Raw genomic sequence first — 15,122 nt, 5'->3', positions numbered from 1 at the left:
CCATGTAGTTATTCTCTAGAGGAAAAACGGACCTGCTGATGCCCTGGCCTGGCAGGGACTCGCTACCCAGCATAAAGCAACGAGACTCCAGGGACAGCAGCTGCAGCAGCGGTCTCAGAAACTTTGCCGTGGCAAAAGCATGTGGGCCAGGAGCTGCTCAAAGCTCTGTTTGTCAGCTGGCTAAAATAGCTCTGGCGGAGGTGCTGACAAACCCATACTCGCACTGCAGCCCAACACCTCCAGCCCTCGTGGGGTTATCAGTGACGTTTGACTCTGAAGCATTTTTTCACTCGCTGCCAATAGCTATTCCCCTCGGACTATTTGCTTTCACATGCTTTCCCTTTGACACGGCTGCTATTTCTTTGCAATATGTAAACACTCAGAAGGATTTCCATGTTTGTTCTTCACACGGCACAGCCAGTCTTTCACAGCTGGCTGGGAGAATTGACATGAAGAAGCAGCCGTTTTCCAGGCATTTGGGGTCGATTTTGTTTTGTTCTTTTTTTTTCTTTTTTTTTCTTTTTCTTTTTTTTCTGTGGTCCTGTCTGTTTTCTCTCTTTTTAAAGCCTGCTCTGCTCTTGTCTCAGCACCCCAGCAGCAGAAAAATGCATTGCTGTTGTCAGAAACACAGCACTGTCATTCTACATGGGTGTCCTTTGATACTAGAGCCCGGTGGAGGCTTCACACTGCAAAGCATTTATTTTTTATTTCTCCTCTTCCTACATCATCTTTTGATGATTGCAAAAATCCTCTGTAAAGCAAGCTGCTAATGTGTGGCTTTTCCTAAGAAAACTGCCTTGGTTTGCCTGTGCTGCTGTAACTGTCTGCCTTAACCCAGACTAGTTTCCAAAGTGGTCCTGGTTATTTAGTAAGACCACTTGCATCAAAAGAATGAACTGAAACCACTAAAAATAGATCTCAAGGTGAATGTGGAAATTGCAGGCCATGACTGATCTCACTGATTTCGCATTGGCTTGATTTAATAGATTTGTGGCTTTGCAAAATCAATATAATTTCATGGACTAAAAAAACCCCAAACAACATACACAAATTTGGATTTACTGAGGAGCTAGTCCTCTAGGTTCCTTGCTAGGGCTGGAAAACAAGAAATCCCATTGGCAAAAGTTTTTTAAAATTTCATCATGAAAAACGGAAAATCTGAAAGCCTTCAGAAACTCCCCCAAGTTCTGCATGAAAATGAGGCGAGTCCTGCAACCCAAAGCAGCCCCTAGCACAGTGATGGGAACACACGTATAGGAGTTAGGTCATTCTGGTAAAAATCTAGGCATGGAAAATTTTATAGCAAGGATTATGACCCTGAATTTCCTTCCCATGGGAATTTCGACCACAAATTCTAACCAGGTATTCCCTTAACTAACCAGACAAGGCTCCACAGAGTTCTCATCTCAGCAAACTGCTCCTTCCAACCAAAAATATCTTGCTGAAAACTTTTCAGATTTATTCTACATACACGATTACTCAGAAGTCATATTATTATATGATACATTTGAGCAAATCCTTATTAAAAAAAAAAGTATTTTCCACAAGTCAGACTGCCCCAGGTTAATGTAAAACATTATTATAAACTGATTTTATTAAACTAATTCAAAGGACTGAGTGGACTTTCATGGCAGTTTAAACCAGCTCTCTTTTTTTTTTTCTTTCTTTTTTTTTTTCCTGTTTTAGTATGATTAGGAACCTCCCACATTTAAATAGAAATCAGAGCACTGAAATAGGGTAACCAAATCAGTGCTAGCCTGGGCGAAGATAAGGCTGATTCTATCAATGCCGATAACAGCTAAAGGTTGTCCCCCACCCTTCTGAAGCTCCTCCCAGGATCAAGGCATACATGCGTTGGGAAGGATAGTACTCTTTGTTTAGTATGAATTTTAACATATAGCTAATATAATAATAACCAAAATGCAAATTAATATAATTCAGCTGGAAAGACATCCATATTACCATTAAGCAAATATTTGTTTTATATATTTATTTTTTAATCTCAAGGTAGGATCCCGTATTTCCAGTAAAACCCTTCTTCTTCTAGCTAATCCTTCCGGGCAGAATGGGTTAAAATATCAATGATGGGCTCATCCTATAAATTACTCTGCTTGAAGAGAAGTTTTCAGGTCTGCTTCAAATTCATCTGAAGTACCCAGAAATTCTCCATTGATTTCAACAAGCTTTGGCTCAAGCCTTTAATGCCCTGTAGTTAGCCTTACAACGCACGCTGAACTGGAGGAGTTTCCTCTGACAAGCCTTCTAACAAAAGTCAGCCTGCATTTCCCAAACAAATGTGCTGAGAAAGTCTCAGAGAAATAACATATATGTTGATAAAATAAAATAAAATAAAATTTAAAAAAAGGCACAGAAAATATTTGTTATCCTTATTTATTTAATAAAGAAACATAATAAACTTGAATTTTTCCAGGTACAAACAGCTTAATATGTCCTGTGATATTGGCTGATATTTTCCTTGCTCTTTTTGCAGCTTGAGTGATTCATGTGGTAGCCTTCATCGAACAAATCAACAGAAAAAAATGGTAGCACTCACCATGCTTATAGACAGTGTGGGCCAACTACTGAGTTAGTGTCTTTAAATCACTGCACTGGGAGGTTGTGTCATTGCTAGATTCAGATCAGCATCTCCAGTAATAAAGATCTGCAGCTGAGGTTATCAGACGTTTTCGAAGGGAGCCCTGCATACTATACAAAGACACCGTTCCCTCTTCAGTTCTAAAGAAATGTGCCACAAAACAACAGAAAACCCAATTGAAACCCAACCTTCCAGTTACAAAGGTCTTGAAAGTAATTTACAATTCAGTTTTAGAAAGTTGCACTGTAAACATCTATAGTTAAGACCCTCTTTCAGTTTGGTGGGTTTTTTTTGCATTATGATTTTTTTTTTTTTACAGGTTTTGGGTAGAAACCAGAATTGTTTGTAATTGCATCAGTACTGTAGGGTGTCACAGCAATGACGATGAAATGTTCGATGCAAGGGTGAAATGACCAGAGGAAAAGCTCTTCTCTGATATTATCAGTGACCAGCTAATTGTCCCATTACATCCCGACCGTTACTGGGCCTGACTCTTGTTGAATATTTTCTAATATAAGTTGAAAATAATCAAAATATTTTAAAACAGCATCACCAACACTGCACTGCTGAGTGCTGGCTGGCTTTTTCCTTGGGTTTTGAACAGTTCATATTGTATGTGAAAAAATCACATAAGAAATGCTCCTTTTTCTTAGTATTTCCCCCTCTTTTTTTATTCTAAAGCTTTGAAAGGAAAATAATTTTACCAGTTGTCAGCCAATAAATGCTCGTTCAGCAAGTAATGAATGTACTATTTTCTAATTAAACAGTTTCATTATAGGCAGCAGCTTGTTGCTAATGATCAATAAATCCCATTGAGAAGAAAACATTTGAATCAGTAAGTCGTGTCCTCTGAGTGTCAGCCACTCTATAAACTCACAAGATACATATATATGTATAGATATACGTATGTGTGTGTATATATATATATGCATATAAATATAAAAATCACATACTCTTTCTGGGTGATATGTACAGTCAGAATAACATTACAGCGTAAATACACAGGGAATCTGTATAAAGTTTCTCTAATTTGAGAAGCCTTGAGTAATTTTGTTTGTTGAGAGGGGTTAGGGGTGGGGAGGGAGGAAAGAATAAAGAGTGTTTTCACTGTAAGGAACAAAGAGTAGTTCCCTTAAGTTAGAATCTAATTACATACAAGATTTAAAGGCAACAAAATGCCCAGAGGAACAGCCCTATGTTGTACACCATAGACATGGGGTTAAAAGGGCAAGAGAGCATGATTATAATAATACTTATATAGTACGGTTCGTTCCCTTATAGCACTTTGCAACCAGAAAGTCTTACAACACCCCTGTGAGGTAGGTAAGTATTATTACCCCCATTTTACAGATGGGTAAACTGAGGCACAGATAGGTTAAATTATTTGCCTAAAAATCATGTAGTAAGAATCAGGAATAGACCCCAGGAATCCTGATGGCAAATCCTCTGAATTATCCGATAGACCACTCTCAAGTGAATGCCTGAGACACCTCTCAATGAATGGAGAGAATATATTAGCCCATATTTACACAGATACATCGGCATCCTTTTGACATGTTGTGTTTACATATTCTGACTTCGTTAGGGGACAGATAACAATGGCCATAGATAAACTTGACTGTAACATGTCGCTTTAATTCTTGTTGCCAACTCCGTGTGGATTTTGACTCCTTTACAACCTGGGATGCAACTAAATGTCAATGACAATACACCTTAAATACATTCTTGATATCTTTGCTTCTCCAAGGTGAAAAGCACAATTACTCTTCCTTAAAGTGCAATGGCTCATTACAGAAATCTCAAGATTTTCCATGAAGTCCAACCAAACCCAAGTACAATCAGTCTGAAGGTGAAAAAGAAAGTCTGTAATGATGGACTTGTCTCTATATTCCATAAATACTTTCTCACATTCTATGGAGGCTGAAAGTTTAATAATAAATATGAGTCTATGTTAGGACATAAAACCTCTAATACTTTTCTACAGCCACACATCTACCTTTCACCCTGTTGTCATTTCTTTGGCCTGAAGCTGATGGACACATCAACCATAAATATTACTTTGCCTACAGGAATGAGGATATATCTATTTTCTAGTAGATTCTTTTTATCGGTTCCTGTACTTCTTGTCCTTCCCCGGTAATCTAATTGTACCATCTGAGATAATGAAAGATGGACATTGAGTAGAAAGGATTCAAAACCTCAAAATTTATATACAGATCCAGAGGAAATTCTCCTCCCACCTTCCTGAGCAGACTGTCGCAGCCCTTCTGCATAGTCCAATTGGTGTTGTTGTTATTATTATTATTATTATTGTTATTATTAGTATTAGTAGTAGTAGTAGTAGTAGTATTTTTGGAGTAATACTGATGCACAGAGTTTCCAATAAGGCTGCTTAGCTCAGTGTTCCTGGGGAAAACATCACCTATCCCACTACCTTAACAGAAACTTTGCTTTGGAGCACTACACACAAACGTGATGCGCTACTTCTATGGCGAGTTTGATTGTGGTATTCAAAGCAGATTCTTGAAACATACTAAAAAATGAGTGCTTTTATTAACAGTTTTACAAACAGAATCCATTACTGTCTAGTTTCCTGAAGGATAGAACAAGCCATTTCTCTCATGATTTTGACATTATTTCCTTCTCTAGGTTTTTGTTTTTCTGCTGATGAGCAGTTGCAAGTCCCAAGAGGGAGGGCTTAGTGTAATAGACAGTTAAAATGCTGCTAATTTGATAGTTTACTTTGCAACAACTTTCCTCTTCAAGCGATGGGGATCCCGCAAGTTCCTATTACCTTGACTCAGAGTTCATCATGAAGAGTGTAAGGATCATTAATCTCCATGGAAAAAGAGACTTTTTTTTTTTAAGTAAAAAAATATCAAATATAATAAATTTATGAAAGACCATTCACAACATATACAGTAAGTGTTACATTTCGCTACAGCAGCTGTGATTTTTTTTTTCTTTTTAGAATGCAAGGTCATACATCGCCATAAGTAAACACACTAATATGAGTAAGACCTTAAATGAATGTATACAGCCAGGCTTTATCTGTGGATAGATATACACTGTGTTTACTGTTTTACAGTCTAGCATATTCTTATTCACACCATTGATATAACAGCTATGACCCTGCAAAGATCCTTCCTGTGCATATATAAATATAAATATTGAGCCAAGTCAAAAAGAGCAGGGTCAAAGGTTATATGACTTATTAGACTCCTGTAGTTAAGGGTAAAAACTCCACTGTTTCTTTTGCAACTAATTTTTAATAAGAAGGCTGCTTCAATCATTGTGTAGTTACAGCATTACATTCTGTAAACAATATTTTAAAGCATTCTAAGCAAACATTTAAACAATTGATTCTTTATCCTTGTCTGGTGAGAAGAGACAATCTATAGCCTCATCGCTTTTGCTCGAGTCCGTCATCTTCAGCTGGAGATTATCACTCGTACCTCTGGTGACGCTGTCGTAGGATGGAGGGAAAGATGTGGAGGACAGAGTTTCTGATTTGTCTATTGGCCTGCCATAGTTTTCGTTCATCATGAACGCAATAAGACCCTCCTTCTCGGGTGCATCGTCCTCGAGGATGCTGCCGTCAAAAGTTCTGTGCCGATACAAGTAAGATGCCTGCTTCATGGAGCGCCGAAACAAATGTCTCCTGTAGGCTCGCTGGATGACGATAGCAGAGACCTCTTCTTGTTTCCGCCTGAGAGTTGTTGTAATCGGTTCGTAAGAGATCTTAGACGGATTCGCTGCCATGAACTTCTCTTCCATCTGTATCTTAAGGGCATCCATCTCTCCGGATTCTCCTAGCACCCTTTTGGTAAAAGCAAACAAAATATCCAAGCAGTGGATCCTGTCTCCACTGACCATGGGCAGGTCCATTGCTATGAGTTTGATTTTGTTTGGTTTCGCTATGCGCAAAGGTTCTGACAGCGCGTCTGCAAAGTCTGAAAGTGCAGAATACTCAATAAACTGAGTGGCTTCAGGGTCAAACTTCTCCCAGATTTCATAGAACATATCAAAATCATCCTCACTTAGAGGCTCTGTACTTTCCTCAGTGGCTACACTGAAGTTCTCTAAAATAATGGCTATATACATGTTTACAACAATGAGAAATGATATAATGATATAAGTAACAAAGAATAAAATCCCTACGGCAGGGCTTCCGCAGTCTCCCTTTGAACCATTTGCATTTGGAAGGTTTGGGTCACAATATGGTGGTCCGGTGTTTAAAATAGGGTTGAGAAGACCATCCCAGCCAGCTGACGTGGTGATTTGGAAGAGACAGAGCATGCTGTTAGCAAAGGTTTGGAAGTTGAACATGTCATCAATCCCATGCTCCTTCTTCACATAGGCAAAGTTAGCCATGCCAAAAATGGCATAAATGAACATGACCAGAAAAAGCAAGAGGCCAATGTTGAACAGAGCAGGTAGGGACATCATTAAGGCAAACAGGAGAGTTCGAATTCCTTTGGCTCCCCGGATGAGTCTTAGGATCCGGCCAATCCGAGCCAAGCGAATGACTCTGAAGAGTGTGGGAGAGAAGAAATATTTCTGGATGATGTCAGAAAGTACGGTGCCTTGGAAAGAAAAGAGACACGCAGTGAGTTAGTACATGGGAAATAATGCCAGGCTCCTCTTTAAAGCAATCAGTAGGATTATGGACAAAATCAATGAAAAATTCTCTGGACTGGAAGAACCATGATAAAGGGAATGGCATTGTCATTAGTGTTTTCATGCCTATTTAATCTATGCAAACTTTCTTGAGGCTGTGAGCAAAGATGTCAGTGGTAGTGACAGTTTTATTAAGGGAAAGCTTGTCTACTGGGAATGAGAAACCAGGATCAACTCAGACAGGACACAGATATCTGCAGCTTTCAGCCATGACCCACCTGAGCGATTTATCTTGAGTGCGGCTGGTCAGAATTTTTCTGATATGACAGTATTTCTGTCTGTGAAGTGTTAGCAAGTCAGCACTGAAGAGCTGTTGTGCTGGGCTCGTTTTTCTGAGCCAGCACCACAAAAGCGCAGGTTTCTACTGGAAAGCTGCTTGGTTGATTGGTTGCTTATTAATTTTTCCCATTTGCCTGATGGGCTGGGAGGGAATTAAGGGCTAAGATTGTACTTGCAAGGAAAAGAGCTTGCATCCCTGTAGCTGAACTCTTCCTGCAGAAACAGAGCAGCTTGGTGGATTGTTTAATGACAGCAATCCCTGGCTGCACTGAGCTGCGCTGAGCTCACATCTCCCAGCCCAGCCTGGGACAGGTCTCACTGGCATGGCCCAAGTCCTCTGACACCAAACAACCTGGCTGATCACGCGGCAGCACAATGGCCAATGTGACAGGTCTGGTTAACTGGCTGTAGTGGGCATATCCAGAGCACCCAGCACCAAGGTTCTCATGGCAGCTGCATGGCAGTGATGTTCCATGGGTGACCCAAATCTGTGAAATCCAGGCGGTCCAAAGTCCCCAAAGCACAGGCTGCTCTGTGGGCACCAGAGATCTCCTGCACTGGGATCTTGCAGGTTCTCTGGTCCACCAGACAGGGTTCAGAGCAACAGGAGCATCAGTCAGTGAGAAGATGGCTCTGTGTTCTTAACATGACACCTTTTCATTCACCTATTCCCTCCTTCAAAATGGAAACTTTTTTTGAAGAGCTGAATTTCTGAGTTCCTTCTGCTCTCTGGATCAGTTGATCATCTTCCAGTTACTACTTTATTTCCAAAGTAAATGAAAGCTCTTTTGGCAGGATTTCAAATTCACATTTGACCTGTACAGAGTAACACCTAACTTACAATCTCTGGTTGGGGCTGCAGAGCAGCAAAAGACACAAATTAACAATAAAATGGTGTCTTTCTGTTTCTTCCCTTGGACATATGGGGGTGTGGAGCTCTAGTAACAACAGGGCTGAGAACAGACAGACTCACGGCACCTGCCCAAACCTGCCCTGAAGGACTATTTCATACTGTTTTAATAGAAAGTAAATAGCACAACAACAACAATGCACGTGTCCTTTTCATGTGGCTTTTTTACTTCTCTGTCTTTGGCTGTTATGCAGAACCAGGGTTAAGTGTACGGTGCCAGTTCTGAATGATGTTTTATCACTATGAACCATTAAGCGTACGTTGAAACCAAACTGTGTTACAATAAATCTCATAATTTTGCTGATTACACAAGTTATTGTTAGGCAGTAATTGCATACTAAAAAAATATGCTTAAGATCCAATTCTCTGAACTGAAAGTGTATATTATTGCACAGAGCCTTTAACTTTGTTTAATTAATTTTATGTCTGACTTTTAAACTTTGGAGTTTGGGTGAAAATGCAGGTTTACCTACCTACGATAGACAGAATCACGACAACAAAGTCAAATATGTTCCAGCCGTTGGTGAAGTAGTAGTGTCGCAGTGCCAGCATTTTGATGATGCACTCCCCAGTGAAGATGGCAACAAAAAGCATGTTAATTTTATGGAGGATGTTCACTTTTTCTTGACTTTGGTCATCCGTTTCCACCATCATGGTAACCATGTTAAGGCAGATGAGGATCATGATGGAGACATCAAAGGCTTGTTTTGAGACAACATCAAAAATAAAACCTTGATATTTGTTCTGGAGGGGAGGAAAATGTTTAGTTAGGGAATTTGAACCATGTCAAAATGATGACATCATTGTCTCCTGATTGATCAGAAAGCAGAGGAAAATAGACAATATACTACTTCTGATCGGAACTTCATAAGCTTAAAGATGATGACCAATGGTTGTATGATAGGGTTTTCAAACCCATTTACTCCTAATGCATCTTGAAACTACTGAAGAAACACCCTGGACTGGTGCCATGAATTGATTCAATGCAGGCATGCGGCCATGGGCATATGGAAATTGCAATTCCAGTCAATATTTCAGAACAGTGGGAATTTTGTGGCACAGGAGACTGGACTTGCAAATACTGTCCAAAATCTAAACATGTAAATACTAAGTGGCTTTCATCTGGCAGTGATCACCGCTCCTACACTGGGAAGTTGAATTGCATTTAATCTATTAAATACATATTCAGCTATTACACAAAGTTGAACCGAATTATGCCATTCTTACCAGTGGCCTTGGGATTGGCTTTTGAGGTTTCTTAGATCCCAGCTTTTTCATTGCATTATAATACTTTTTCTGTTCTTCTGTCATAAAGATGTCTTGGCCACCTAAGTATAGGGTGAGAACAAAGACATTATTTTTGATGAAAAGAGCTCCACCGCCCTCATCCAAAGTTCAGGGATGCATTCTCTTCTATTTTCTTCTTTCCCTTTTCATGTAGCTTTCACCAAAATATCTAAGAAGGTATCCTTCCTTGCCTGGGATGGAGTTAATTTTCTTTGTAGTAGCTGGTATGGGGTTATGTTTTGGATTTGTGCTGAAAACAGCGTTGATAACAGAGAGATGTTTTTGTTATTGCCCAGCAGCCTCACATAGAGCCGAGGGCTTTTCTGCTCCTCACCCCACCCCACCAGCGCTGGCTGGGGGGCACAAGGAGCTGGGAGGGGACACGGGTGGGACAGCTGCCCCCCACTGACCAAGGGGACATTCCATACCATACTACGTCATGCTCAGCACATAATGCTGGGGAAGAAGAAGGAAGAGAGGGGATGTTTGGAGTGATGGCATTTGTCTTCCCCAGTCCCCGTTACTGGTGCTGGAGCCCGGCTGTCCTGGGGGTGGCTGAGCACCTGCTTGCCGTGGGAAGTGATGAATGAATTCCTTGTTCTGCTTTGCTCGCACATGTGGTTTTTGCTTTAGCTGTTAAACTGTCTTTATCCCAATACAGGAGCTGTCTCACTTCTACTTTTCTCACTCTCTCCCCCATCCTGACATGGCAGGAGTGATGAGCGGCTGCGTGGGGCTGAGTTGCCTACTGAAGTTAATAGGGGCATTATGGGATGCAGCACTAGGAGCTGCCTACAGCGTGGAGGCAATGGGCATGAGGCACAGAGCAGTGCAGTCAGCCAAGGAGGAGTAAGACTCAGATTCTGCCTGCACTTGAGGAAGGTGAGAAAGGAAAACACAAGAACCTCAGCCCATTGTTTAAAGCCTACAAAGCAGTGAGAAACAGAGCTCTCAAGCCAGGCTGCTCCTCCCTGACCCTGGCTGCACCCTGGGGCAGGCAGGCGATGGACTGAGGGGAACACGCTGGGCTGCTCTGAGGGACAGCGGTGTTTGTGTCGGGGGACACCAGGGTGCTCTGTGCCCCTGTGGCAGTCTCTACCAGGGATCCCGTCTGCATGGAGCTGCTTCCCTGATTTCTGTGGGGAATGCAATCCCCCAGCCTGTATTTTCAGGATGCTCATCCTATGGGGGCATCAGGGGCTGCTACAACTGTGCTTCTGGAAAAGTCCTGCAAGGTGGTTTCTGTGCCTCTTCTGTCAATGCTAATCTCGAGACTAAGGTGGTAAAGCCACTGCTTGGAAATCTGTGCCTTGCCCCGGTCTCTGCAGCAATCCCAAGTGGATGTGTAGCATGTGCACTACTTATCTTCTTCTTTTGTTGGTTGAAATTGTCAATGATGACACCAATGAAAAGGTTCAATGTGAAGAAAGACCCGAAGATGATGAAAATCACGAAGTACAGGTACATGTATAAATTACATTCCCATTCAGGCTGCTCCTCACACTGCAAAGGGAAAAGGGAAAAGGGAAAATGTGAAAATGACGGCATCTCTGCACACATCAAAATACTCATGCAGTTCAAAGAAAACTGCTCATTGGCACTAAAGATTATGAAACAGAAAAAATAGCATAACTCCCACTAGCAGAGTCAGTGCTCCTCGGTCTCTGAAGTTTACTACTGGCATCTGCAATGCCACGGTCAATTCGGCTGCATTTCACAACACTGTCACAGCCATCACACTGCTCCAGAAAGTGCAACTTCAGAATAAATCCATTAAAATGTTCTCAGTCTGATCCCAGAAGGGGAAAAGAATCAATTTTCTGATTACCCCTAATCTCATATGAGCCAATGGTACTTACAAAAACAGAAGTATGATCACAGTATAGCTAAAAGCTACTGAAAAACACTGCATTTAGAAGTACGATTTTTCTTTTATGGAGGGTGGAAATGAATAAGATCTCTTGCTGAAGAACTGAGCAATGCAGTCCAGTAATCTCAAATCACATGAACCACATTTGGCAAAAATGCTGAGATTTGCCCCAGCAGCTCCAGGTATCTAACCAAACTGCCAGAAGCTCACATTTCCCTAAACGCTGTATTTTCTCACGTGTAACCCATGAGTTTCATTCAGCAGCAGGGAGGATACACACATGTGTACATGTACTACAAGCATAAATCAACATCATGAGCTATGTTATGCAAAGGTGCTTCCCTGCCCCTATGATACCATGAGGTTTTTCTACCCCCTAGTCCTCTATTTAGGGCTTGACTCCCTGTTACTCAGTTCAGCCTGTCAAATCAGCAGTACCAGATAGCTACCTCAAAAATTAAGAGTAAGTGTGATCTTTTTCCTTTAATATTACTAAAAGGGGGAAAGGAGACAACAGATCCTTTGATAAAAAAATAAACAAACCACGTGTGATGCAGCAGTAGCAAGGGAAATGCCTTTTTTTTTGTCTTTAGGAAACCAGAAAGCTGCACAGGAGGCAGGTGAGACCTGGGCGGTCACCAGCACCCAGATCTCCAGCACATCTCAAGCCAGCTCAGCCCCTTTCCCTGCCAGGAGCTCCCCCACCCTCCTTGAGTGGAGCTGCCGGTTGCAGGGAACAAACTTACTCATGGTGAAGACATAGGGAGGGCTGAGTATTTGGGTTACAAGGGGAATGTAATCTAAACCCACCACTTTTAAACAGGTTCTATCATCAAAAGTTAGAACCTTAGAAAATACGGCAGTCAACAGGGAGACTGGAAGGAACAGAGGGGAAAATTTAGGGGTTTGGGAGACAGTCTCACCTTGGAGGTACCTCTCTGTGTTGGGAGTTTTGCAGTATGAATAGATAAATCAGTTGTGCAAGAACTGAGGGCTACATTTGTTTTAAGCTGAGCGTTGTGATGCCTTAGTAGCAGCTGCAAAAAATCAAGGTCTGCAACTTTCTTAACCAGAGAAAGACAGGGACTTGTAACCTGCATGTATTTTTTTTGTTGTCAGACACCACAAATGCTGCAAAGGTCAACGGGGAAGGAAATGATTAGTTTCCTTGTAGTGACTTACCTCTCGTGAATCCACTGCTGCATACATAATATCCATCCAACCTTTAAATGTGGCCTGAAAGAAAAAAACCGAAATGCATAATTAAGCATATTAAATAAGTGTATATTTAAATGATTATATCATTTCTGTGATGAGTTTTAAAAATGCAACGTTGAGCATGTTCTTCACAGTTAAGGAATTGCCTCTCTTTTAAAGCAGTATGTATCCCTGAGTTTATGATCATCTAGGTGTTTAAAATCATTCCAAAATGGCTTTCTCCTAGATTCTCTTATTCATGTTTTCTGATTTTCTTGCCTTGTAGGGGTAAACTAGAGGTTTTTGAAAGAGATTTTGAAAAGGAGAAAAAAGATGGCCATTAAATCTTTGGAAGTTTTGACCTTAAGAATTTCAAGTAATGAAGAAATAAGACTACACAGGACAACTCGGAGTGCTCTCCTGCACAAGTCTCGGACCAGATGACACGCATCCCATCCATAGTGCTTGTCCAGGCTGACAGGCAGCAACTGCACTGTAGGATCCCACTGAAGGTTGGATTCTGCCCTCTTTTAAAACAGGGTAAATCAAGGCAAAGTTAAAGCCCAGGGAGCTGCATAAATCACAGCTGACTGGAAGGGAGCAAAGGCAATCAGCACCTGCTGTGAGCCCGGACCTGGAAACAATCTGCTTTACTGTTCAGATCTGATTTTTTTTTTACATCAAGGTTTTTTATTTTTTTTATTTTTTTTAATTATTTAAACAAGGAGGGATTCTACAGAAGTCAGTGTCTCTGACTGGAACCTGCAATGCAGGAAGGGTAGTGGCAACACTCCTAGGAGAAATACACAGAAGTGATTTTTTACTATTCTGTAGCAAAATCATGACTTTCTGCTCTCACTATGTGCATCTCGTCAGGTGCAGCCTGATGCCAAACACACCTGGCATTGGGTCTGACCCTGGCCTAAGCCACGTTGCCTTTATATTCGTTCTCTGGGGTTGTTTCTCATTTGACTTCTGACCCATTTAGATTTAGCCTGGATTTAAAACCAGTGTGAGCAGATAATCAGGCATTTTTGGATTTATTCATGTAATCAGATTTACACTAGCATCCATGAAAGACCCACACCCAATATTTTTTTGCATCCTACTGACACTTAGGTTGAATTTTCTCCTGGTACGTAGGCACGCAATTCCAGATAATGCTAATATGAATTTGGCCAGTGGTTCCCAGGAGAAGCCCAGGCATTCGTGTTCAGCTAGGTACATCCAGTGGTTTTAGAAATGCTCCATTATCCACTCTCCACTATTACACTAAATCCTGAAGGTAACGCTGCCTTCCCATTTCCCTCTGAAGGCTACTGAACTAAAGCAAAATGCTGTACAAGAGGTCAACCGTATTTCTCATTCAACTATAAATAAAATAATGTTTGAAAGGTTGCATTCATTTTTGTCTACTGGTTGAAAGAGATTACACCCCCCCAACACCCAAATCAGAACACTTTGGAAAATCTATTCCATGGTACAGTGTTTTAAAAGCCACTTTAGATGTAAAGTGTTTACAGGAATGATCAGCAGTTTTATAGAAACAAATAATTATTTGAAGTTGTCATGCTGATCCTCCTTAACTGTTCTAATATTTTACTTTTTTGCTGTTCTCTTTCTAATCTGATGAAAAACTTTCTGGTGTCATTTACAGTCACTTGCAGCTTCCAGCTCCAAGTGCCGTTCAGGAAGGGAGGGTGGGATGAAACAAGAAATCCTCTCTGTGGCACAAAACTATATGATCTTAGCCTGTACTTTTCTCCCACTTGGGAAGAAATCTTTTCTCTTGAGTAGCTGTTTTACCCTTCAATGTGTACCACAGACGCAAGAGACTCTACTGCCAGGCACAGTGGTTTATAGTGGTAATGGATGATGAAGTGATCTGACAAAAATAAATATTAAGAGAATGAAGTACTGTGATTTTCTGTTTTTCCCAGTTGTCCAGAAGTAAGAGAACTAAAAATCCATGGGGCTTCTGGAAAGCTTCCCTAGACACTTCATCTGCAGAGGGTAAAAGATACTGAGAATGAAAGAAATATAACACTGGAAAAGAAATTATTTATCTGGAATTAGTAACCACTTACAGTGTGGATAAGGAAGTGACAAAATCTTCATGGGAGTGTTTGTGATATTATCCTGCCTGGAAGCTATCCAAAGAAACACCACTTTCCACTGAAACTGTCATGTGATGAGATTATCTACTGATAAACTCATCTTGGGATGGGATTATGTTTTGTTATTTGACTGGTGGTTATAGCTGCAATGCAGTAAATTAGTGGGGAGGAGGATAGGTGGGATGG

The 15,122-nt window shown here is 41.0% G+C and overlaps 1 protein-coding gene across 3 annotated transcripts in view; it reads right to left on the bottom strand.

The window, feature by feature from the left end:
- Window positions 1-2,881: 2,881 nt before the first annotated feature.
- The window catches only part of LOC119147250 (sodium channel protein type 5 subunit alpha-like), a 217,113-nt gene continuing 204,872 nt past the window's right edge, over window positions 2,882-15,122 (bottom strand). For all 3 annotated transcript variants that reach the window (XM_037385963.1, XM_037385960.1, XM_037385962.1), the window contains 5 exons: window positions 12,805-12,858; window positions 11,118-11,255; window positions 9,693-9,797; window positions 8,939-9,209; window positions 2,882-7,182 (listed from right to left, as the gene is read on the bottom strand). In XM_037385963.1, the coding sequence (XP_037241860.1) occupies window positions 5,948-7,182; window positions 8,939-9,209; window positions 9,693-9,797; window positions 11,118-11,255; window positions 12,805-12,858 (1,803 nt within the window). In that variant the 3' untranslated portion in view covers window positions 2,882-5,947. The remainder of the gene's footprint in view (window positions 7,183-8,938; window positions 9,210-9,692; window positions 9,798-11,117; window positions 11,256-12,804; window positions 12,859-15,122) is intronic.

The sequence above is a fragment of the Falco rusticolus genome, chromosome 4, assembly GCF_015220075.1.
Source record: "Falco rusticolus isolate bFalRus1 chromosome 4, bFalRus1.pri, whole genome shotgun sequence".
Taxonomy (NCBI): domain Eukaryota; kingdom Metazoa; phylum Chordata; class Aves; order Falconiformes; family Falconidae; genus Falco; species Falco rusticolus.
The sequence above is the reverse complement of the archived record's forward strand: the minus strand, read 5'-3'. Positions and strand labels throughout refer to the sequence as shown.